This window comes from Perca fluviatilis, chromosome 5, assembly GCF_010015445.1.
Source record: "Perca fluviatilis chromosome 5, GENO_Pfluv_1.0, whole genome shotgun sequence".
Taxonomy (NCBI): Eukaryota; Metazoa; Chordata; class Actinopteri; order Perciformes; family Percidae; genus Perca; species Perca fluviatilis.
The window spans coordinates 4,598,467-4,624,639 of record NC_053116.1 but is presented as its reverse complement, the minus strand read 5'-3'; the positions used below and the strand labels follow the sequence as shown (position 1 = coordinate 4,624,639).

Sequence of the window (26,173 nt, the reverse complement as noted above, 5' to 3'; positions counted from 1 at the left end):
CTGTCGCTTCTCTAATGTGTGTGTATTGGGGATTCACTCAACCAATCAGCGTGCAGCTTATCTAAATATTCATGAGCATACCATATTTGGAAGTAAAGCCCTTGTTACAAATAGGGCCAAAACACAGGGATGCATAAGGGGCAATAAATTAACCAGGCCATTTTCAGCCCAACCAATGTTACATACCCCATAAGGAGACCATAAGGAACAGTGTGAAATACCCTATATAAATCAGTCTATCACCCCTTTAAAAACGTAACGTTTTAAACAAGGACCCTTTCAGTGTTCGGGCTGGTAGGTTGATATACCCCGAAACAAATTATCCGCTGAAATATAGACGTTTCTTTCGCCATGTAATGTCTATGTGAAAAGTCTTTCTGGGCCATGGGGTGCAGTACCACAGTTATCCGCTAAGCCCATGTTGGCATATAGATTTAGCGCTCCTCCTGGGGGCTTGACAGGGAAGCAGCGACTAGGAAGATGGAGAAACTTGAGGGCGAGGATACTCCGCAGAGCGTGGGGGAGCCAGGACCGAGGAGCTGAGGGGGAGACACTGGAGGCTGGAGAGCAGGGGAAGAGAGGAGAGGTTGGTTGGGGGCGGAGACGGAGGCAGGTTTTTTTCATTTAAACCTTTATTTAACCAGGATAAAAAATAAAAAACTCCTTGACATTACAAATTTTTTTTACAAGAGATTCCTGGCAAGTGGCAGCAGCTTGGTTTCAAATAAATACAAAAGACAAAATAAAAACATAGACACACTTTCACTCATCATATTCAAACAATGTCAAAGAAAATCTGGGTCCTAAATCGATTTAAAAACAATGACAGACAGCCTGCCTTTCTGCAAGGTCTTTTAAAAAGCCTTGCAAAGAATAAAGTAAGACCAACTCCTTCAACTGTAGTTCATTCTGAAGCTGATTCCATGCAGATGGTGCTGCAGAATTAAAAGCCTTTTTGCCAAAGTCAGTGCAGGCTTTAGGGACTGACAATAAAAACAGATCCTGTGAACGCAAGGGATAGGTCCCTGCAGACCTCAGGAGGATGCAAGCGTTCAGATGAGGAAGTAGTCCTAGTACTGCTTTATAAATAAAAAGTTGCCAGTGCATCCAACGCCTAATTGAGAGGGAGAACCACTCGACCCGAGAGTAAAGCAAACAGTGAGGAGTATGAGATTTTAAGTTTGTGATGAATCTTAAGGCTCCATGAAACACCATGTCCAAAGCATGAAGACACTGGGAGGTTGAATACATATATAAAATGTCACATGGTCCAAAACAGACAAGAATGTTGAATTTACAAGTTGTGTTTTTGCTTCAAAAGGATAAACAAGACTTGATTCTAAAGAAAAACCCTAACTTCAACTTCAGTTTTTTAACCAAACCTTGGACATGCAGTGATTGATCAAAGACAGTGATGAAGCAGGGTGCCGTGGGACAGGGTCCAAGATGTGAAGCCAGCTGACTGGAGATGATAGCCAGATCAGGGGATGAAGACAGGGTGACTGGAGCAACGATCAACCAAAGCTGGTCTGCTGAGCTGGGGTTGAAATTCTGATCTTGATTGTATATGGGAGGCAGATGTGTGCGGCGGGAGAAGGTGATGGTGGAATGATTACCAGGTGTGCGCGATCTGCTGGCAGCAGCAGGGAGGAGAAAGGGGGAACACAGCAGAGACAAAAAGGGCAGGGCCAACAGAGAAACTAACAGTGTAAAAAAACAGATAGAAAATAGTAAACAAAACAGAAAACTCACAGCCAGCCAAACCCCAACCATCACAGTTGGCTTCACAACTTGCTTGGAGTAGATGTTCTCAGTAGTTGCGGGGAGTGAGGAGGGAAAGTTAGACCCAGCAGCAGTGAGTCAGCAGACCACTAACGTTAGACCCAGCGGCAGTGAGTCAGTGGACCGCTAATGTTAGACCCAGCGGCAGTGGATCAGCGGAGAGCTAACGTTAGACCCAGCGGCTGTTAAGCTCATTCAGCCTTCGTCGCGCGGTGTGACGCAATCGGTCTCCAAAGGAAACGCATGCCTTAACTTCAGATTTCAATTTTTGGAAAAGTCAGTGGGGAGATAAGATATGGATGGCTTATGGTAATAATAACTCTGCTGGGGTAGTCAATATTTAGAACAGATGTTTTATTAAATGGGATTGACATCAAATTTTATTTGGACCTATTATAATAAATATGTTGTTAGTAATAAAGTTAATGAAGTATATTTCAAAATTGTCCATAGCATCTACCCCACAAATCAAATTTTAAAGAAATATAAATATGATCTTTCCGAATCCTGCATAGTTTGTGGTGTTTTCACAGAGACGATGGCACATTTGTTTTGTGAATGTTTATATGTCAGATGGTTCTGGATTGATGTTGAGAATGTATTTCATGTATTGTGTGGCTCTAAGATAAAAATTACAAAGTAGAGATATTATTTTTTACTATGAAGAAATTGATTTGGATAATGCCATGTTTTCATCTTGAATCTTTTAATTTTATTTGGAAAAATGTATATACATAAATGCAAATGGTCTGAAAGAAAACCAAATATTCACCAATTTAAAAGTGACACTAAATTATATTTTGAAACTTTAAAAGGACTGACAAATAAGAAAGCCATCCGTCTGTGTATGCATTTAATGTTTTCATTGTATTTTTGTATCTTTACTTGAATAATAAAGTTTTTTGAAGACAAAAAAAAAGGCTGCAGCCCCTGAATTGGGACATAGCGAGCACATAGCTCACATACCAGTTGGTGGCGGTAAGTCACCAAATCGTTGTTTGCCAACCGCCAATAAGCCTTAACGAAGATGACGGAAGTAGTAATAGAAGAAGAATAAGAAGAAGAAGAAGAAGAAGAAGACGACGACGACGAAGAAGAAGAAGAACTGTGACCTGTGAACTGGAAGTTCTTTCATTTTGGCCGAAGAACGAAAATTGTCTGCTTATTTTTCCTGTAAAGTCAGTCTGAGGACCAAAACCATGAAACGAACTCTAATGTCTGGCCAGAAATAAGTCGTGCCGCAAACCAAGAGACAGGAAAAATATCTGTTCAGCATTTATCGTGTAGTCGATCAAAACAATTAAACGAAATCGTTTTCTGACCTGAAAGAAGCTTTGCTGTGCTGTTAGCACTGGGAGGCTAACTTCGCTTTAGCTGCCTAACGTTACCGAACTGTGATTGTGTCGGACTCGTCAGGAATATCCATAAGGACAGGAGGTAATGTAAAGTTATTGTTGTATAATTAGCTATATATGTCGTTTTGATTGCTGACTGCTTCATGTGGCGTGGTGTTATAGAAGTTAGTTTTGGTAACGTTAACGATGACAGCAAACGTGGACTAAGGCTAGCGATGAGCAGTCACAACAAACCAAGACGCTAATCAAAGGGATATGATTTACGTTACTGTAACGTTGCCGTATACAATTTTCAGCTTTTTAGTCGCAAATACCAAAACACGGACCAGTTTTCCGTCCGATTGTGCACCTTTATATATATCAACATCTTGCTATCGTTAGCCAGCTTGCTAGCTAACTTCAATTAGGCACCCAGCTAGTTGTTAAAGCTGGATATGTTTTTTATTTTTTTATTTTATTTATTTAACCTTTATTTAACCGGATAGGCCGTTGAGAAAAGGTTCTCATTTGCAACGGCGACCTGGCCAAGAAAAGCATAAACGTATAGGACAACATACAGTTTCACATTCAATACAATACAGGAATACAGAATACAAAAGGCTACATAAAGTGCAGATTAAGTAGGCATTACAAAGCCTGTGCAAAGTGAGGTGTAAGTAAGACGAAGGATATGTGAAAGTGATATGGTAATAACACCATATACATGAATAGACACTAACTCTAACTAGTCTCTAACACTGCTGAGATGTAGTGTAGAGCCAAACAAAACAAGAACAGTGCAAATTGTGATCTAGTTAGTGGTGTTGAATCAGTTATAACGCAATATGAATAGGCAGTCTATGTAAATGCTGAAATGTAGTGAAGAGTCAATATACAGTTAGTGCAAATTGTAATCTGGATAGTGATATAGGTCAGTAATAACAGTTAACCGGAATAGACAGTCTATGTAGATGTATGTACACTTAATTAACCGGTCCCCGGGTAAGTCTGATGAAAACTGCTGTCTTTGCCCGGTCAGCTCCGAAATAGTCTTGCATTGCCAAACCTACTATCTGCACAGCGCTGTGGAGGAAGATACAATATTAGGTCATGTTCTGCCTCTATTTAGAAGTGGTGAATGTACAGCTCACAGCAATTTAATACGATAAAGTGTCTGGCTTTTCTTTGATATTTAGTGTTGGAATATGGCTTTTTTATTGAGTTTCCTCTTAACGAAATGCTCTGAGTGAATTTAGGCTGGGCTTTAATTGTGAAGGATATACACGGAAAAGCCAGCATTATTTTGCTAGGTATCCAGCAATCATGTAACGTTGGAAGCAGCGTTACATGATTGCGCTGTACAGAGCGTGTCAACAGCCTGCTGCGTTTTTTGTTTTTATTAACGTCAATTTTAATTTTAAGTTTAGTTTTATTCACAGTTTTATAATATCCAATGCTGTCCAAATGCTCAAAAATCCAAACCCCAAGTTCAGTGGGTAACCAGGAAACCAAGTGTGAAGTATATTGGATGAGATATTTCAAAGATAGACCACACACACACACACACACACACACACACACACACACACACACACACACACACACACACACACACACACACACACACAGGCTTCCTGATTTATTAGAAGGATTGTAGTCCAAATGGCCTTATGATGACAATGGTGATTTCATGTGTTGATAATTGCATTGTTGCCTCGCATGTTCATCGTGAGCAAAGTGGATGTGGCATTGATAAAGCCTTTTTATTCTTGTGGTGCTCTTCCAGCCAAATGTGACAGTATTCTCAGGGTTTCTTTTTCTATCATCATATTGGGTTTCTCAGATGTTTGATGTTCCATTATTAACCAATCCCTTAACCAAACAGTCACACCAGGTTAGGGCTGGGTACCGAACGTCGATACTTTTATGGTATCGTAAAAAATACTTTATCTTTCGGTGCCAAATTTCGGTTCCAAAAGCGTCTGAGCGCGTAAGTGCAAGCTTATCTGTCCTCTCTGCATACTGACACAGAGCGGAGCTCCGACCGACACACACACGGAGAGGTGCGGACGGAGTAAACTGTCTGCAGTTTTGTTGAAGTCACAGAGAGTCTCGGTTGGTTTCAAGTGTGGTTACAGTTTTTTAAAACTTCACGCAGACAGCGTTTGATATGATATTAATGGCGAGCTGAAAGCGGTCGCGGTGCTGTTGACGTTACACTTCCTCTTACAAGCAGCCACACTTACACGCTCTCAGGTACCAAAATTTGGCACCGTTAGATTTTATGTGGACCAATACTCTGTATTACCGGCGTGATTCGGTCAATACCGGTAAAAGTACAGGGTTCGGTACCCAACCCTAAACGTTACCTGCTGCCAAGTGTATTGTTTAGTTAACCACAGGGGACATACTAGCACCGGGTCTCGGTACCCAACCCTAACAGTAATAGCAGTTACTTTATGTAAGTCTCTTAAAAGTCACTACATTTTTCCATTTAGGAGCAAAAGCTCCTTGGGGAAAAAAGTTACTGTCAAGTTCTGTTCAAATTAATAAAACAAACAGGACTTTGGAGTAGGGCTGGGCGATAAAACGATAACGAATGTATCGCGATAGACACGTAATCAATATCAATAGAAAATGCGTTCGATAAAACGTTCGATAACTTGTTTTTCTTCTTCGGAAGAAACCAGAAGTTGCGAAGCAAGTTTGGTTGCATGAACAAAGGCACTCACTCTCTGGTAACCTAGCAACGTAGGGAGTGACACTCTAACAGCCAATCATGTAACAGTATCATGTTTGGTTGCGCCACATCGCTGTCTCGTGTTGGATTCTACAATAACAGAACCGGCGGCGTGGAGCGATAAGTGGAAAGTGAGTGCCGCAGCGAGCGAGGAAATTGTTGATAAAACAGGAAAAGTCAGTATGGCAGTTTTTGGGATTTTATAAGTCTGACCGTCGTCCCCACCAACACTACCGCAAACTTGTTTTACCACCTTAGCCGCGCTCACACTTTCGAGCAACCGTATTCGCCAGCAACGTCCAACAACATCTGCAGCTGCTACACCGCACAAACAGCTGACCGCCATGGAGAGGTACTCTGCATCAGCGCCTTACTAAACGCTACAAAGAAATAACGGAGGCAGACGTGCTGAGCACTGTCCAGAAGCCAGGTTACCAACCTAGCACTAAAGCTGCAGAAAATAGTTCTTCTCAGGTTTCAGGTTTCTCTATGTTTATATTTAACACTTTGCACAATTTTATTACACCTTATTAAGCAGTTCTTACTTATTCTTTCTTCACTGTGATTTTAGACTTATGTTTACATTTTAATTATTTGAGTGATTTCCATGGTTGTGTTGACATTTCTGCTTTTATAACTGAGGGGATTATAATCAGACGAAGGTTAAGTTTAAAATAAAAATGTTTAAATTTAATATATTTCTCTCCTAGTCCTTATTTTAAATAGGTCATAAAAAATATCAATAATTATCGATATTGACCGATATGAAACACTTATATATATATATATACAGTTTTCAGCCATATCGCCCAGCCCTACTTTGGAGTCACGTGTAGTTGGATCCAGGCAAGGTCCCTGATGCGAAAAGCCCCCTTACTGCATATATTTTTATATTTTTTAATTGTTACCTGCCACCAACATTTTGTATTTTGATAACATAAAGAAGTTTTCACCATAAATGGGTGCCTATAAATGATCAGAATGCAGAAAATGTCTTTGATGCTCAAAACTTCCTGGGAGAAGCACACATGCTCAAGTCACGCTGTTTTGCGGTCAAATTGGTATATCAAATAGATTTGAGACATTTTAAGGTGTTTTCATTCATTATCACACAACATTCAAGCTAACATTTGTGAACATAGTTTGCTTGCCAAAATCAAACGCGCCATCTACCTACAAATGATTAATATTGCAAGTTGTAAATGCTTATGTGTCAGCTGATAGCGACACATCAAGCTTTAATAAGAAAACCACAACGCTATAAAAACATCGCTATGATGATGCAGATGCATGTAAATGCCAGACGACAACAGCGGCGGCCTGTAATTTGGGAACGACTGCGCTCCAAACTGTTCCTGGAGATTGTGGTTCAGAGACACGTCACGTTTTCGGATGACCAAGACAGCATTTGACCTGTTGTGTTTTGGCCCGTCCCTTGCGCCAGATGTGGCATGCCATTGCCCTCCTGTTCCACGCTGTATTAACGTTGCGTGCAGTGGGGAGTCAGACGCAGAGGGACCGCAGGGTTCGCTAACGTTAGCTTCTTATCTCATCTGGGGTCTGATGAAGCGTAAATTCATCAAATTCAGTGTCCACAACACTATTTTCCAATATACTGTAGCTGTCATATTTTACGTGACCCGCGTGAGTGTCGTTTTCATGTTGGGACTTTCGGCACTGTTTGTCACTCTGCCTGAGGAGTTTATTTAGGACTTTATTTGATTGCCATGACTTCGCGAGTGAAGACGTCCTGTCACTGTTCCAGTTGCTCACCCTCAAAGGGGAGAGGGACAGGATGACTGTTCGCTTGACTTCAGTAGAGCAGACGGCTCTGCAGAGTCGTGTAATTACGACTTAATGACTTTTCATAAACAGCTGAAGGATATATAGAGGAAACCCTGGTGTAGTGATTGTGTTGTAGACAACAATGAAAACAATTGTATTGTCATCTGTAAGGGGCCAGCCCAGTCTAAACCTTAAGCCATTTTCAGTACAGTGGGTTAAAGCTACACCACATTTTTAAAAACAGTATTGTGTAGCAGTTTGTGACAACAAATGATACATTCACTAACACTTGAAACATGAATTTAATTGGAAAATAATCTTTATTTAAATACCTGTAGACTCTGTACCTTCTCCCTCATTATTGCTCTGTTACTCATCAACAGTGGAAGTCTTGGCTAAAATGGACAAGATTGATATGCATGCATATGATCAATGCTTAACGCGTTCCTCAAAGTTGTAAATGAGAACGATAACGTGATATCATACCTGAGCTGTTAATATTAGAAGCCAATAAAGTTACGATGGCACCCCTGCGAGACAACCGCTGTTTGATCGCCTTCCATTTACTCCGGAGGACGCACGACGGCTTTGCTGGCCATTTCCTTCACAAGTTCTTGATAAATTATGGCATTTCTTAGATTTTTGCTATCTAAAATAACTGTTATATTTCGCTTGTAAATTAAATTACAAAAGTCTTACGTGTCAAAAAAGTGAGTTTCTTCCACTCACGTATATCTATCTTTGACACCCGCCATGTCTGCAAAGAAAGCGGAAATAGCCTAGGTAGCGGAAATAACCTAAAACTTCTTCTTCTTGGTTTTATGGTGGGTTGCAACCATAACATGACCTAAAATTCATTATTTATTAATAACGTTTCCATCAGTGTTTAAAGGAGAATTCCGGCCAATTTTTACGTTAATCTTGATCGCTATAGCTACGCGAGTACTTTTTGATAGAAAAAACCCTCGACCCGAATCAGTGCAGGTAACATGGAGAAGCTGCAGCTACGTACTACAAGCGTCCCCTGAACAAAAACGGCAGTGCTCGGGGCAAGTTTTAGAGTGCCTTTGTGCCTCTTAACAGACACAAAATGCAATTAATATGTCTGTGCCACATGAACAGGGCCCTTACGTGTCAAGAAGATGCGTTTTCAACTCAGACATTGTTTAAATTCACCTACCCTGGTCCCTGTCTCGATCCTGCCTGTAGCTAGCTTGCCCTGCGCGGCTAGCGTGATAGCGTAGCTGCCGTCCGGTGAGTGTATTCAGACAGGCTTCTGTGATAATCATCCCAATAACAATCCACGGAGCGGTGGTGGTGTGGCTATGTCCTCCAGAGGACAGGTCATGTCACGTCTTGAAGTGTATTCCCCCCCTAAAAAACACAGTAGTGCGGTAGTAGCTGCTAGCTGCCCTCCGGTGAGTGTGTACAGCCAGATAGCTGTTAGCCGTTAGCTGCTAGCTGCCGTCCGGTGAGTGTATTCAGCCAGGCATCTGTGATAATCATCCCAATAAAAATCCACGGACGCACCTGACTATAAGTCGCAGGACCAGCCAAAGTAGGAAAAAAAGTGCGACTTATAGTCCGGAAAATACGGTAAATGTCTTATAAAGCTAACAATGGTGTCCGATTTCAAGTTAATGAATTTTTGTGAATTCCAGAGGAATTCTAAGAGGAGGCTAGCTAGCTCTCATTGATAGAGCTACATCCAGCCGCAGGCTCTATCAATGAGACTCGCGGACAAGCGGCGTTTATTTCCCCAATCGTTTGTTTAAATAACTCCCTGGAGCTCTGTCAGGGCAGTGGCGTTTAGTAGTCCATTAGCCCACAAAGCGGTGACTTTGCGCGGGTATGCCAGCCTTGACAGAGCTCAATTGAGCTCACAGCAGGCCGGGGTCTGTGAAGGAAGGCAGGCCAGGCGGCGAGGCAGCTACACAGGCAGCACTGGCCGCTGAACTCTGACACACAGTCGGACAAAATTTGCAATTAGACATATGCAATTAACAATATTTGACCTCTACATTGTTGATTTCTCGCATAAAAAAGTCTCAGAAGTGAATTGAATGGTAAAATAGCAGATGAACAATGTATACAATTTCTGAGATCTGCCCGACCTAGAGTCAGAAGACTAACTGATATCAGGTCAGTTGTGTAGCCTATGCAAATGTTGGGGCGTGACAAAGAGAGAGACTAGAGCCAATGAGGAGGAGCCTTATAGTTGACGTCAACTATGGGGCTTGTTGAAATTCGCCCGTTTTCAGAGGCAGTTTCAAATTGTGAGATTTGCAGAGAAAAGGTGTTAATGGGATTTGGAGGTACTATGTATTTCCTAGTTACCCACTAAACTGTCATTATTCAACTATGACAAGGTAAAATCGGTTTTGCATTCTATCACCCCTTTAATGAAAAAATAATTGTATTTTCTGACGTTAGCAGAGTTGGCTCACCTCCACTATAATAAGCTGGGAAACCCCTTCAGGTGTTTGCAGTTGTATGTTGTTGGCAACTGATGGTAAAATCCCTTGGTCTAAAATGAGATACATGATATAATGAAAAGCGCTATATAAATTCAATTTATTATTATTATTATTATTATAACATTATATGTGATCTCTCACTCTCTGTACATAGTTTATCAGCTGGAGCGGAGGAAGACAGCTGGAGTTGCAGGGATTCAAGCATCCCTTTTCATCATCGGGTCCTGAGATGACATCACAGCAGCCACAGCTTCCCAATGCTGTTATTCCTCCCCAGCTTGCCCAGAACTCCTCTGCTCAGCAGGCCCGGCCTCACATTCAGGACAATCAGCTGGACTCGAGTCAGAGCAGTGCAACTGCTGGGGCTCTGGATCCCAGATCTCTGACAGGCAGGCCGGGCACCTCCGCTGTGGCAGCAGCCAGTGGGGAAGTGGCCAACAGAAACGTCTCTGCCTCCTGCACCAACTCAAGCTTGTCCAGAAGAGATGGGGGCTTTGAGCCGTGGCCTGAGGAAGCAGTGGACAACTCCCATGGGCTATACTCTCTTCACCGCATGTTTGACATAGTTGGAGCCCAGCTAACCCATCGGGATGTCAGGGTACTGTCATTCCTGTTTGTTGACGTGATTGATGAGTATGAGCGTGGCGGCATCAGGAGTGGAAGGGATTTCCTGCTGGCACTAGAGCGCCAGGGTCGCTGTGATGAGACTAACTTTCGACACGTTCTCCAGCTTTTAAGGATTATCACCCGCCATGACCTATTGCCTTATGTCACACTCAGAAAACGGCAGGCTGGTGAGTAATGCAGTGTCATCACTATGTTTACACCAGACTTTAAATACATATTTAATAATTGACGGGTTGGTTTAAATGTATTACTCTTATTAAAGGATTGTCTAGATTTGTTTGGGAATAATTTAATCTAAGATAACGTCTAATCAAAGTTAGCAAAACCAGGTTTAAAATGAGTAAATCCAGATTTAAAATTAAGCATAGCTCTGCTCAGTAAATCCAAGTTTATTGATGCAAACCAAAATTAAACATAGTTTAATCAATATGGAGATGCATACCTAATACCTGCCCAAATTAAAATAAGTGAATAAATAAAAGTGTATGCTGTCTGGACCTAGTAAGTAGGCTATGAGGGGGGCCATAAAAATCAGTTTAGTTAAATCACACGTAATAAAAAAACAAGGCAAAACATTTTAAAACCATTTTGATATTAAGCCAAACGCCGACCGGTATACCAAATTCTACCACTAGGTGTCACACTTGTTTTCTCCTGAGTAACACTGTGAGTGAGACTGATGAGAGAGCTCATAATGAGAGTGTAGCAACTCCAGACCACATGGTGGTGGTTATGTACCTTTTAAGCCATGACTTTTTCCTGCAATGAGTTTTGAGGTTATAACAATAACCTCTTTGGTTTAGTTGTTTACACTGTGCCTCGTCTTTTCTTTAGCTCAATTCATAGTCAGCTTGAAATCCGAAATATTTCCATTACATTCCATTTTATTGTTTTATAAACGAACAATATTATGTCAATCAAGTTTTCATAATGCTTCTGACCAGTGTTAGACAGGCTTTTGGAAAGTTTAGTGACCTCAACTTTAACCCCTCCTGTGCCGCTGATCCCCAGGGCAGCATGGTCACCAGGAGAGTCAGGTACAGTCTGACTCTGGACGGTAAAACTGAGATCCCATTAGCGCTAGGGTTGGGTACCGAACCCGGTACTTTTACTGGTACCGACCGAATCATGTCGCCAATACAGAGTATTGGTTCACGTAAAATCAAAATGTGCCAAATTTCGTTACCTGAGAATAAGAGCAAGCTTCAATTTAATAGGTTGTAGGGACGGGTTTGGGAGGAGAGAGGGAGGGGTTATAGTTTTGTTTAATTTCTGTCTGTGTAAAGTATTCTAAATAAATAAAATCATGTTCTAAGTAAGTAGGTTTGGAATTATTTTTACAACTGAAAGAATGTTTTTGTAATTACAGAGGGAAAGTAGGGATGGGAGATATGGCCTAAAATCCTTATTGCGATATACATTGCAGCCTCTTGCGATAACGATATATATCATGATATATAAATTATAATGGAACCATTTCAGACCAGGTTCCATAGACCCTAAGGAAAACCAAACTGCTAAATGTATTTTTTATTTTTATTTTAAAGAGAAAGAAACGTAGTATGTAGTTTTGAGAACATTTATTGTTCAAAACTGTAATTATACAACATAATGTTGCAGATGAATAAAATTCAAGTACACTAGTTGCAGAGACTTTGACAAAGAAAAAGCTTAAAGTATTGGGTGTCTACTCTTTAGTGCAAACCATTCTAAAAGGCACTACACTAAGTTTAAGTCCTTAAATGCCACCCGAGATGCAGAGAACAGGAAAAAACTGGTGTCTGTTTAGTTAAGGAACACACACTGTACTGAAAATACTTTCAGTATTAGGCAAAGATGCTTTAAATAAACTTTAAATAAAAACATATTTCAAACAAAGTTTCTTACCTGCAGCCTTATATGTAATGCATTTTAGCGCGCGGACACACACACACACACAGAGACACACACAGAGACACACACACACACACACACACACACACACACACACACACACACACACACACACACACAAAAGAGACACACACACACACACACACACACACACACACACACACACACACACACACACACACACACACACACACACACACACACACACACACACACACACGTAAAATCAGGACTTTTCCCGGTGGGCCGGTCTGATAATAGTTATACATTGCAAGTTGTTAGCAACACCATCCGGCGGCCTGGCGCCGCTGCTTGCTGGTCAAACTGTGCAGCCTCTGCTCAACCCGTACAGCAGGATTTTTTGGTCCCACTCCGCCGCAGCACACACGCACACACGGCTGTATGTTCAGTGGGGAAGTACAACGTCTGCAAACACTGGCTGCCAAGATTCCAATCGTCCGTTATATAGTGAATGGTCAGGCTGGTGAAAGGCTCCATGGTACGGCTCGACCACAGCTCCGTTGTAGCGGCTTAAATCCAAACCAAGTCCAAATAACGGATGTTGCACCGGTCTTTTTCACCAGCTCCTTGTTTCGCTTTTAGTCATGTTTACTCAAGATGGCGATGACGCGTTGCAGCTCGTGGCTCTAAACTTCGCGGATTCGTAGATGATTGCGTGACCCATCAACATGAATTATCGCGATAGTGCAATATAATAAAAATCTCTATCGTAGGCCAATTTTGTATCGTTTCTATTGCATATCGTCTATATCGCCCATCCCTAAGGGAAAGTACGGAAAAAAGTATTGTTGGGTACCGGGAACCAAATTCCAGCTATCAGTAGTGGTATTGGTACAGATGCGAAAGGTACCCAACCCTAATTAGTGCAAGCTTCACAGCAGAGCATTCAGGTCCAGTCAAACAATGCATCTTAACTGGTATATCGGCGCCAGCCACGTGTAAAATGTAGCGGCTGTGGATGAGAGGGGAGTTGACTGCTGGAAGTAAAGACGTTTTGGCACTGGTGATTATACTCTGACGCTGGCTAAAACCTCTTTGGGGGAGCACCAAAAAAATTTCGTTGAAGGAAATAACCCTGGCTTACATGTAATATTCTGCAATAAAATGTCTAAAAACGACTAGAACTATGTTATATATTTTATTGACTTGTGTGCACACTAGGGCTTTTGGAATGAATTCTTAAACTTGAATATAATAAGAATATTAAAAAAATCAATACTATGCGAATGCTTAAATTACTATTCGAATGTGATTGTTTTATAAATATGTTGGCCAACGTTAGCTTATCTCCCTCTTCTTGCCTTGGCCTACCTGCATGTGAAAATGAAATGCTTTTGTCATGTCACGTCTAATGAACAATAAGTTAGCAATAAGTTTCCCCCAGTGAGAAATGCAAGGCATTGTGAGGTCTTAACATCACGGAGCTAACGTACCAAGTAACGTTAGTACAGGGGGGAGTGACAGGCTGCAGCTGGAAATTGGAAGAAGGATGGGAAATAGTTTTAACATGACATTAAAATTTACATATACCGAGCCCAAATGCTTATGTTATCATTAGTTAGCTCGTTCTTGTTTCCTAACCAACGCAAGTTATAGGAGCCTAGCTGGAAGCATCATGGAGACAGCTGAAGTTTGTTAGCTGTAGGGATGTCACGAGAACCGCTACTACCGACCCCTTCCGGTTCTAAAATGACAAAACACTGGCGATGCCCATTTTTTGAAGCACAGTAGGCACCGTTAGCGATGATGCCAGTGTTAGCAGCATCGGTGCTGCGCCTCTTCCGGAACTGATGGGGGCAGTATATGCTTCAGAGCGTTCCAGTCGATGCATTCAGAAGTAAGAGGTCATGAACAAGTGGCCGAAGTCACGCCCTTCTACTTACAGTATATATTTTTTAGAAAAAATATTAACGAGAGTCAACGGAGATAAATTCTACCCGACCTAAATAAAAAAATGGCATGTTCACTGCACGGCCCTCTCTTCCTGATTTACAGCCCCCCTCTCTTGTCGGCTACGGCCGCTGAACAGGCTACATGTTGTAAACAGCCGTGGCCTGCTTGCCTGCTCCTCCGGTAACGTTAGCAGTTAGCATGGCAGCGTTAGCCAAGGTTAGCCAGGACCAGTCGGGATCACTTGACTGGCTTTGTCTCAATTGTCTTTGTGATTAACCAACTCGGGTACTCTAGCTATATAATTTAATGTGAGTACACAAATGTTGAAATTACATAAAATGCCTGTCCCTTGTAGCCGTGATATATTAGCCTGAAGCTAATGCTTAGCTACCTGTTCAGGAGGAAATTAGCCAACTCTGCGTCCTTTTGGGCTCTAAACTGTCTCCATCTTTCAGATACATCTCCAATATTTACCCGGGCTTTGTACGTCTTTGGTCATGTAACTGTTAGAAACACTGTTGTTGTTTTTGCACAGTACCTTTTTTCAAAAGATGCCTGGAAGTCTGTAATGTGTCTGGGGACACTAGTTGTTGCACTATGACCATTAATTGCACTTTATTATGTTGTTCTATGCTCTATTGCACGTTTTGTATTTCTTGTTATGACATTTTGATATATTTTTTAAATATTTTAATAAAGAAGGTCATGTTTCAAGTTAAAGTACATGTAAAGTACAATCGGCAATGAGAATCGTGTTATTATACTGGTATTGGCACCGACTACTGAATTTTTGGTATCGTGACAACCCTAGTTAGCTGCCCTACAGCTGTCAGAGTTAGCTTCGACTTCATATATTAAGGTTAGGGTTAGGCGGGCAGGCTAGGCAGGCAGGCACCGTAAACTGTATTCCTGATACCTCTTCACTTTGAGCATCCTAAGACTTTGCAGAAGCTGTATACATGTTATTTGTGTAGATAAAGTAAAAAATTACTCATTTAAAAAGAAAGGGTTTGTGCTCAAGACTGGATTAAGCGAATTAATATTGCCGTGGATGATAAGGAGATGAGGGTATCTCAGTGTTTCCTCTAGGATTTTTTTGAGCAGTGGGGGCAGATCTGTCGGACCCCCTCCCTTGCGCGCCCCGCCGGCAAATGTTTTACGTATTACACAGAACTGACACTTCGCTGCAACACAAACAAATATATTTATTCACAAACAATGAGGCATATTTTGATTTCGTTTTGATAGAACGGTATTTTTGAGGAACTGTAGGTCTACAAAATTAATTTTACAAGAACTTCTTCATAGGGAAACCAAAACCCAAAGTAGGCTATAGTATGAAACCATTCATAATGAAACTAATTGCATATTTGCCTCAGTGGCAAAGTTGGCAGCCTTGCTGTGTGCATTTGATTTTTCTTGGCTTTTGGAAAAATAACTCCAAGGCTGGGTTACATTAGAACGGCCAGGACGGTCATTTTGAACCGTTTTGAAATTTATATGTGTAATAACTTTGCTTAATAAAAAAATACAATCCTGCTGGTACCTGACTTTTCCTAAAAGAGTCTGTATTTTCATTTAAAATAGTTTTTATATACTGTACATTACACAAAAGGCAAAGAAAATACAATCACTTTGTGCTTATGCTTAGTAATAATCATAGCCTCTGTCAGAGAAACGTAACTTGCGGTCTCGAGTAACAAGTGTGGGCAATGCATCACCGATGGGCCGAAGGCAAAGCCAGAGTCGGTAACGTAGGCTACGGCGTGGATGGTTCTGAATCCGAAGAAAAGCACCGGGCGATCGCTCTGTGAAAGGCGCAGTAGGCCTACACGTAGACGGTAGCTGTCTACGTGTTCATATAACTCTATACATGCTACAACTGGCTGGAATCATGATGACCGCTGAAGCCGCAGTTTATGGAGGAAAAAAAGCGCGGCGCCGCGGTCCGAGCTGCGCTGCGCTACCCGAGCAACACCAAATCGGAGGCAGTGCCTGCCAGGTTAGGTTAGGTTATAAATGTTCAAATAGCATACTTTTAATTGTTATTTGGCTGTGAATTATGTTGAATGAATTTCCCCCAATATGTTTCATGAATGTATGAAATAATCACGGTTTAGTCTACTAGGCCTATGCCATGATATGATATCAAGGGTGTTGTATTGAATCAACAGCCACGTGCAATTTAGCTAGCAGGTGAAGGTGAAACTAAAATGTGCGAGAACTATAGACTAATACAGGCTTAAATGAACTGACAATATAAGTTATACGACTTACAGTTGTCAAGAATGCACACATGCCATCTCAACCGGGTTCTCCGGACAGCCTGTCTCTTTTTTTCTTTCTCCCTTTTCTCCGAGGTACGTGGCGTGCCACTTACGCGTTATTAGCAGCGTGTCTGCGCTATTCTCCGTCGACGTGCTCTTTACAATCACTGCTGATAGACGGCTTTTGTATATATATTTCTGATACCGTGGCGGGAGAAATCTAACCGTGGCGGACCGCCACTTGCCAATCAACATAGAGGAAACACTGGTATCTCGTTGCTTTGAGGCAGCTAATTCAAACTACATGCCTATTGCTTGAATGAGGACATTGCCTGAAAAAAGACAAGAATAGCTTTGTTTTGACGTATAAATTGTGTATAACAATTAAAGTTATAGAGGTTTTAAGATGATTTTCCACTCTAGTGATGTCATCACCTACTCTAAGTCAATGCAATAGTTACTCCATTATAAGCATAGAAAAAGCCTGAAAAGAACAATTGACTTAAACAGTGATACCCCAAAAACTGTTGAAGGTAGCTGAATACAACTGTAATAGCTAAAGGTTTTGTGAACAGTTTAAAGTTTGAATGAAGTCTGTAGGTAAAAGTATGTGGGAGGCGTAGCCTTTCAAAATGGAAGAAGCCTTAAGAGGATTTGAAGATTGCTCCATTGACTTTATTGTAAAATAAAAATTTGTTTTTTGTAGCTGAATGTATGCAGAAGTTAGAGGCGACCAAAGAAAGTTGAAGAGTAAAGAATTGGATAACAATACTTTGAATACTGCTTATATCAGCATTCACATAATAAAGTGGCGTGCAAGAAATGCAATGCGCCATGACCCTTCAAAGCCAGGCTAATGTTGGAAGTCCCTCTAGTGGACAGAACTTGTAACAACAACCACATGCTGATAGTGGCATTGACAATGCATAAGCATGAGTAGTATAGTACATATTAACTAGAGAATGCAATATCTGAAGAAATTGCTGTGCGAATGCTGTATGTTGAAAGGCTGAAGTGTATAAGAAGAAGGTGAAGCAGTGAGAATACAACTCACCTAAAGGATTATTAAGAACACCTCTAAGATTTCTCGTTAATGCAATTTATCTAATCAACCAATCACATGGCAGCTGCTTCAATGCATTTAGGGGTGTCGTCCAGGTCTAGACAATCTCCTGAACTCCAAAGTGAATGTCAGAATGGGAACGAAAAGTGATCTAAGCAACTTTGAGTATGGCATGGTTGTTGATAGAAGATCAACTTTGACTCAAATAACCACTCGTTACAACCGAGGTATGCAGCAAAGCATTTGTGAAGCCACAACACAAACAACCTTGAGGCGGATGGGCTACACCAGCAGAAGACCCCACTGGGTACCACTCATCTACACTTAAAATAATAAGAATAAAAAGAATAAGAACATGGATCCGTCATGCCTTGTTACCACTGTGCAAGCTGGTGGTGGTGTAATGGTGTGGGTAATGTTTTCTTGGCACACTTTAGGGCATCGTTTAAATGCCACAGCCTACCTGAGCATTGTTTCTGACCATGTCCATCCTTTTATGACCAGCATGTACCCATCCTCTGATGGCTACTTCCAGCAGGATAATGCAACATGTCACAAAGCTCGAATCATTTCAAATTGGTTTCTTGAACATGACAATGAGTTCACTGTAATAAAATGGCCCCCGCAGTAACCAGATCTCAACCCAATAGAACATATTTGGTATGTGGTGGAACGTGAGCTTTGTGCCCTGGATGTGCATCCCACAAATCTCCATCAACTGAAGATGCTATCCTATCAATATGGGCCAACATTTCTAAAGAATGCGGGGTCAGACATGGTATTAGTAGGGTGTTCCTAATAATCCTTTAGGTGAGTGTAGTTCAAAAAGTGAGAATGAGTTAAATTAGTATGAATGTCTTTGAAAAGTTGAATAACACCAATAATGTTTGAAAGATGTGGAATATATTGATATAATATTCGTAGGTTAATTTTAAGATGAAGCTAAATGGGATTGTTGGCTTCAATTTTGATGACGAAGCAGCTAAAGGAGAATGAATGAGTAGGGCTGGGCACCGAACGTCGATACTTTTATGGCACTGAAATGTTTTTTATAATTATTAATCTTTCGGTGCCAAATTTCGGTTCCAAAAGCGTCTGTTTGCGTCTGCGCAAGCTTATCTGTCCTCTCTGCATACTGACAGAGAGCAGAGCTCCAACACACACACACACACACACACACACACACACACACACACACACACACACACACACACACACACACACACACACACACACACACACACACACACACACAGGTGCGGACGGAGTAAACTACGTCGGCGGCTCTGTAGTTTTGTTGAAGTCACAGTGAGTCACAGCAATGCTGATAAAGTGGTTTCAAGTGTGGTTACAGTTTTTCAAAACTTAATGCAGACAGCGTTTGCTGCGATATGATATTAATGGTGAGCTGAAAGCGGTCGCGGTGCTGTTGATGTTACACTTCCTCTTAGACAAGCCGGCACAACGGTGGTTTCTTTGCCCTGATGACTGACTGACAGGCTGAGCTTGTAAGGCAAGGCAACTTTATTAATGTTACTCTGAGTGAGCAGTGTTACCAGAATTTTTACATTTTGATAACTCAATAAATAAATAAAAGATTTTGAACGATGCCCAGCCCTATGAATGAGTCTGACAAATGGGAATTGTGTCATATTAGGGAATCGCAATCAGCTGTGTTGAATATTTTCACAAAGTATGAATGGTAATTAAAAGTTGTATAAAACTCATTTAATGAAAGATTAACCATAATCATAAGGAATAATTGACCATTAGTATAGGAGAGGAAGAAAAGAGAAAAGGATGAGCAGACGAGTAGGAGAGGAAGAGAGGAAGAAAGGAGGAGGACAGGCATTATACACCGACAGAGGAGAAGAAAAGGAGAGAAGAGAAAAGGAGGAGGAACGTTGAGAAAGAAGAGAGGAAGAGGGGAGGAAAAAGGAGAAGAGGTGTTATTTATAAGCTAACATGATGTCATGATGGACCAACTGACCAACTGACTGACTCTGATAAGCGACTTCAGGCCTCAAAACCAGCAGCTGTTCTCACAGAGACGAGGCACAGTAACTTCACAGCAACAGGTTAACATGTCAGGGATCAGATCACATGACCAACTGCAGTTAAAGGTTGCCATGACGACTTCTGTCTCAAAGAGTTCTTCTCACAGTGACAAGGCTCTGGTGCACCCTTGATACTTCTGCTTCTAGCTCAAAAACCGTAACTCCTATCGTTTAATGTTTAATGCTGTGAGAGATGTGACACCCTACTGAACATCCTGTGCAAGAGTGGTGTGTGTAGGGTAAAAAGTGTGAGGACAATAGCTGTCTGAAAAGGGCCCGTTTCTGTTCTCCTGATATTTATGCTCTCATTTCTCAAATACAGGTGGCATTTGGAACATGGCTTCAATTGGAAGGTCACTGTGCCTCGTGTGAAAGTCTGATTGCCTCCCTAAGTTGGGCCCGGCCCTCTGAGTCTGAGCATTCCATCCATAGATATAGAACAACTTGTTCTATATCTATGATTCCATCCCATATAAAAATGGAAGAAGGGCTTTTTTTCTAAGCCTCAAAAAAGACAGAATATTTCAAAAAGCACTTATGGGATTTGAAAGTTGAATACCAACCCTGAATGTATGAAAGATGTAGAACGTTTTAAAGTTTGAATGGCGTTCCTCTGTGACTGTATGAATGAGTAACTAGCAGTTGAAAATGTATGTCTGTCATCTGCTTTAATGGGGCAAAAATGCCCGAAAATGATAAAATATTTCCGAAATGATGAATGTTATGAATATTATAAATAGTAGCATAAATGTCCTAAATGAGCTTAACATTTTGATGTTTGAATTAAGTTTCTATGTTGAAAAATGTTGAAGTAGTTAAATGGCAAAAAAAGTAGTACATAAGAACAAGTAGAATAAATATGTAGAATAACATGTGAATACCTTCAGCATTCACACCAATAACAGGCTGCATTTGTGCATTAATTAATATTATTTGAATATTCGTTCTAGTGCACACATTATCCCAAATGTTCAAACCCAGAAAAAATCTGTAATTTTAATGGACACACAGCGTTTCATTGGGTCCCTTGTCAATAGTGTCATAACTTTTAACCCTTTAGTTGCTCTTAAATCCAACAAAACAAAAACTCACAACAAAAAACTGGCTGTTGCGACATTGTTTCTGCATTCTGTGTGTGTATGTTCCATAATTAAAAATAACATCAGAAATCAACTCTTGTTTTCAGTGTGCCCAGATCCTGTTGACAAGTACCTGGAAGAGACATCAGTGCGCTACATTTCCCCAAGAGGAGCAGTGCGGAGCAAGGATACTGCACCTCACAGAAGAACAGGTGGGTGGTTTTTTTCTTGTTTTTCTTTTTGAACTTTTTCAAACTGATTTCTTCAATTAGCAGGATAAAAGTAAGATGAGTAATAAATGCAGGCAATGGCACATCCTCATAGATAATGATGTTCTGTCATACAGAAGCTTGATTAACATTATAACTAATGTCACTTTCTAGGTCCTCACCCAGTCATTTGCTGTTCTCCGTCAGGACCCCATGTTGGCCCTCCCCGAACAAAGCCAGCTCCTCCTGTAACAAACTGCAAACGGAGGAGAAGTCATTCCTCAGCTGACTGCAGAGAGAAGCAAACATGTGGTAAAAAGAAACACAACATATAGATGGATCCTTGTGGCATGGGTGATGTTTGTTGTAATGCATTTGCAATAACTTAAAAAAATTCAGTATTCGAATACTGACTTGGACGTCGGCTACCATGGCAAAGGCCGGAGCTTCGAAGCATTTGGGGCTGCCCTATTTAAAATTATTGTTCACTCATCAATCTACACTCAGTATCCCTTAATGACAAAGCCAAAACTGGAGATTTTAGAAATGTTGAAAACTGAAATATCACATTAAGTATGCGGACACTTTAACTATAGCTCAGGAATAAGGGTTTTTCCTGCATTTATACGGCTTGCAGTCAAAAACACACCAAGCACGTACAGCGTAGCGCAGCTATTGTTTATTTTGGCACCCATGTTATCCAATCTGTCCGTGCGTAGCGATAGTTTCGCTAGTTCTTCTATTTTTTGCGTCTCGCAAGCGTATGTGTCAAGCCAGGCAGGTAATCACATACAGGAAGACCACAGTGCAGCCGGATACTTTAGAAAAATAAAACATTTCAGAATAAAACCCCTAGGTTCATGGTGATTTTGGCTGTCTTGACTTCTCACAGCGAGACACACGGAGGGAGAGAGCAACAGACCGACAGAGAGTGTGACACAAACACATACACAAACACACAGCCACATATAGGCCACAATTACCACAGTTTTCCCCACTCATCCTGTCTCTATCTAAAAGAGAGAGCGAGAGAGAGCCTAGAGGAGAAGGATTGCTTTGTGACCATCCGGTACAAATGGCCAGGCGCACGATCAGGCACATATCTACGCTCTGTGACGCTTACGTGTCCGGTGTGTTCCAGCTGTTAGGCGCGGCGCCTAAATGTTTTTTTGCACTGCCTAGGTGTATGAACGTAAAAACAAATCTTAAAGGGGTGATAGAATGATTATATAGGGTATTTTACACTGTTCCTTAAGGTCTCCTAATGGGGTATGTAACATTGGTTGGGCTGAAAATTGCCTGAATGCTATTTTATTAGGCCCTTAACTACCCTGTGAATATGGCTCTATTTGGAACAAGAGCTTTTCTTCCAAATATGGTATGCTCATGAATATTCCGAATGAGTTTGATACGATTGGTTTGAGCAAACTACATAGAAACATATAGGAGACTCGACAGCAGGTCTCATATTTCAGACACTGCAAAGTTGTACATTGTTTGTCGGGCTATTTCGTTATTAAATTCACCTCTGAGACTTTAAGCGAGAAATCAACTATATAAAGCTCAAATATGGGCCGTTTTACGAAAAATTATGGCTAATTGCAAATTTGGTAAGACTGGGTGTCGGATTTCAGCCCCCGGTGCTGCCTCGCCGCCCAGCCTGCCTTCCTTCACAGACCACGGCCTGCTATGAGGTACTTGGAGCTCTGTCAGGCTGGCAGCCCACAGCATGGACTACCAAACGCCGCTGCCCTGACAGAGCTCCAGGGCCTGCAACTCCCCTCTTCCTGCTAGCTAAATGGCCTGTTGTGTGAGAGTGAGAGCGCGGTCAGCGAGCTTGTTACACCAGCAATCTCTTACCACATGTTACACACATGTCACGCCACTTATACAACATCTAACTAAATGTCTTATAAAGCTAACAACGGTGTCCGATTTCAAGTTAATGAATATTTGTGAATTTCAGAGGAATTCACAGAGGAGGCTAGCTAGCTCTCATTGAGCTCTCATCCAGCCGCAGGCTCTATCAATGAGACTCGTGGACAAGCGGCGTTTATTTCCCCAATCGTTTGTTTAAATAACTCAACACATTATAATTACACACATTTTAAGATTAACTGGAATCTGTGGTAAGAGATTGCTGGCGTAACAAGCTTGCTGACCGCACTCTCACTCACACACACCTGGCATTAGGAAGAGGGGAACTGCACGCCCTGGAGCTCTGTCGTCCATTAGCCCACAAAGCGGTGACTTTGCGCGGGTATGAAGTGCCGTGGGCTGCCAGCTTTGACGGAGCTCAATCGAGCTCACAGCAGGCTGGGGTCTGTGAAGGAAGGCAGACCAGGCGGCGAGGCAGCTACACAGGCAGCACTGGTCGCTGAACTCCAACACACAGTCGGACAAAATTTGCAATTAGACATAAATTTTTGTGAAATGGCCAATATTTGACCTCTACATTGTTGATTTCTCGCATAAAAAAAGTCTCAGAAGTGAATTGAATGGTAAAATAGCAGATGAACAATGTACACAATTTCTGAGATCTGCCCGACCTAGAGTCAGAAGACTAACTGATCTCAGGTCAGTTGTGTAGCCTATGCAAATGTTGGGGCGTGACAAAGAGAGAGACTAGAGCCAAATGAGGAGGAGCCCCATAGTTGACGTCAACTATGGGGCTTGTTGAGATTCGCCCGTTTTCAGAGGCAGCTTCAAATTGTGAGATTTGCAGAGAAAAGAGGTGTCAATGGGATTTAGAGGTTCTATGTATGTCATAGTTACCCACTAAACTGTCATTATTCAACTATGACAAGGTAAAATCTGTTTTCTATCACCCCTTTAAGAGCATCTGGACAAGCCGACGCACGAAACAGGCGTCAGTACATGTGCTGCCTGACTGTTGGCGTACACAGTGGCACAAGCAGTGTTGGCCACACACACATACCTACTCACCATGCATGTTGCACACACTGTTGAAGCTGCAGCCCATATGTAAGTGAGTGTGCGGTAGAGAGGGAAGTGTTTGTCGGTTTTACAGTCAATTGATTGGACATGATTTAGAAAGGCACTGTCAGTTGCATTTTCTGTGATGCTCTTCACCTTTTAATATTTTAATATGCTCTACAGTAAAGATAAATAGTCAATAATTGTCTTAATTTTTGAGACCCCTCAAAAATGTATTTTGAGGATCTTAGTGGGTCCAGTGTGTTAAAGGGTCAGAAACTCAGAGACAACTGGTATTTAACACACTGCTGGGGAGCTCTTGTGCATTTTTTGTCTGCAAGGAGACCTTATCAGTCAATAAGAGGCCAGCTGTGAGACTACTGAGAATCTTAAACCTTGCCGTTGTTCCTCATCAGATTGCAAATAATAACAAAATTAACTAGAACTGCAAGCAGTTATGATGGGGTCCAAGCAACCGATGCCAGTCGCCCCCGACGCCCCGGGGAGTGCGCGAAAGCAGGACCCATAGCCTGACGGTGGGGAGGCAAACATCAGTAAATATCGAGAGGTGTGAGCCGCGAGGTCTGCGGTACATTGCCGTTGCAAATGTAGTGGTTAACAGTGTGGTGGAAGTTTCTATGTAGCAGAGTGAGTAAAGATGTCTTCAATAACAAAAGATGAGGAAAATCAAACTGTCTTTGTATGTTTTATTACTTTCAAGCAAAAACACAACTTTCACAAAACATCAGAGTGCAATGTGGAAGTATTATTGCTTATGAGTGGACAGCTGGTTTCACTGCACTGCTGCAGAGTGCAGAGAAAGAGCTCTCAAAGTACATGCAGACTGTTAGCATCCTTTATACACAGAAAGAGGAAGACTCAAAGAGGAAGCACCCACATGGTCATAAGTTGAACCTTTTAAAAACAGGAACCGTCTAAGCACGGTTGTGTCTAGGTGTGATAATGTCTTGCAGCCGTCCTATTCTTACAGCCTGAACATGCCGTCTTCATGACCTTAGGTTAAACCACAGAACAAGCTATGTTTGTAACACAGATGCTGGCGGGACAAGATAACACAAAAATAGTTTTCCATTTGCTCTTTGTAACCTTTTTCAATACAACAGTGTTCTTGTGTTCTTGTTTCAAGTAAGCATAATTCATAACTAAAAAATGTTCCATTACAACAGTTCATCTCCATGCATATACAGACTACCTTTAACAATTCTCTACAATAAACAAACTTATTAAACCCCCTGACCACAGGGGACAGCAGAGAGAAATGAGAGAGTGACTGAGAGGATGGAGGGGGGGAGGCAGGTGTGGTGGTTGAAGGAGCAGGGGAGGTGGTCAGGTTGTTGTAAATGCTGTCATAGGCGCCGATTTCTTTTCCTCCGTGGGTGCTCACAGGCACACGCCCTTAAAAAAAAGAAAAAGAAAAAAAAGTTTTCAAAATTTGTTTGCATTTCAGAACCTTACGAAATGGACGGCGGCCGACACGAACACACGCGCCTATTAACACGAAAATAAAGCCGTAAAGCAGGCTTTTAACTCAGGAATGCGCCATTTCTCACAAATACAGATAGAATTGGAGATGAAAAGTTTAATTGACATGTAACCGCGATCAGCTTTGTGGGAAATTAATCAATGCCACCGACATGACCAATCACACTATGACAGACGCTCCACTTAACACCAACTGCAATGTTTAACTTTAAATGAATGTAGCCTACTGGCAGTCTGGCACACGTGGGTGCTCAGTATTTTCCGTGGGTAGCTCCGGAGAACCCATGGTATCGGCGCCTAGGAATGGTGTTGATTTTGGATTTGTCAGGTGGGTTAGGAAGTTTGTTTATTGTAGAAAACCAGGGGAGCACAAAACGTAACGTAGGAGGCAAACATCAGTAAATATTGAGAAGTGTGAGCTGCAAGGTCTGTGGTACATTCCCATTGCAAATATGCCATTAACATTGATTGAGTAAAAGGGCCAAAACTCATCTACGTTAACTATA

At 41.6% G+C, this 26,173-nt stretch overlaps 1 protein-coding gene across 2 annotated transcripts in view; it reads left to right on the top strand.

Annotated features, from left to right (window-relative positions):
• The first annotated feature begins 2,803 nt into the window (after positions 1–2,803).
• The window catches only part of dedd (death effector domain containing), a 30,390-nt gene continuing 7,020 nt past the window's right edge, over positions 2,804–26,173 (top strand). Inside the window, exons 1-4 of one of the 2 annotated variants that reach the window (XM_039799718.1) lie at positions 2,804–3,219; positions 10,273–10,912; positions 21,126–21,230; positions 21,435–21,539. In XM_039799718.1, the coding sequence (XP_039655652.1) occupies positions 10,348–10,912; positions 21,126–21,230; positions 21,435–21,539 (775 nt within the window). In that variant the 5' untranslated portion in view covers positions 2,804–3,219; positions 10,273–10,347. Of the gene's footprint in view, positions 3,220–10,272; positions 10,913–21,125; positions 21,231–21,401; positions 21,540–26,173 lie in introns of both variants that reach the window. The other variant, XM_039799717.1, reaches the window with a different exon arrangement.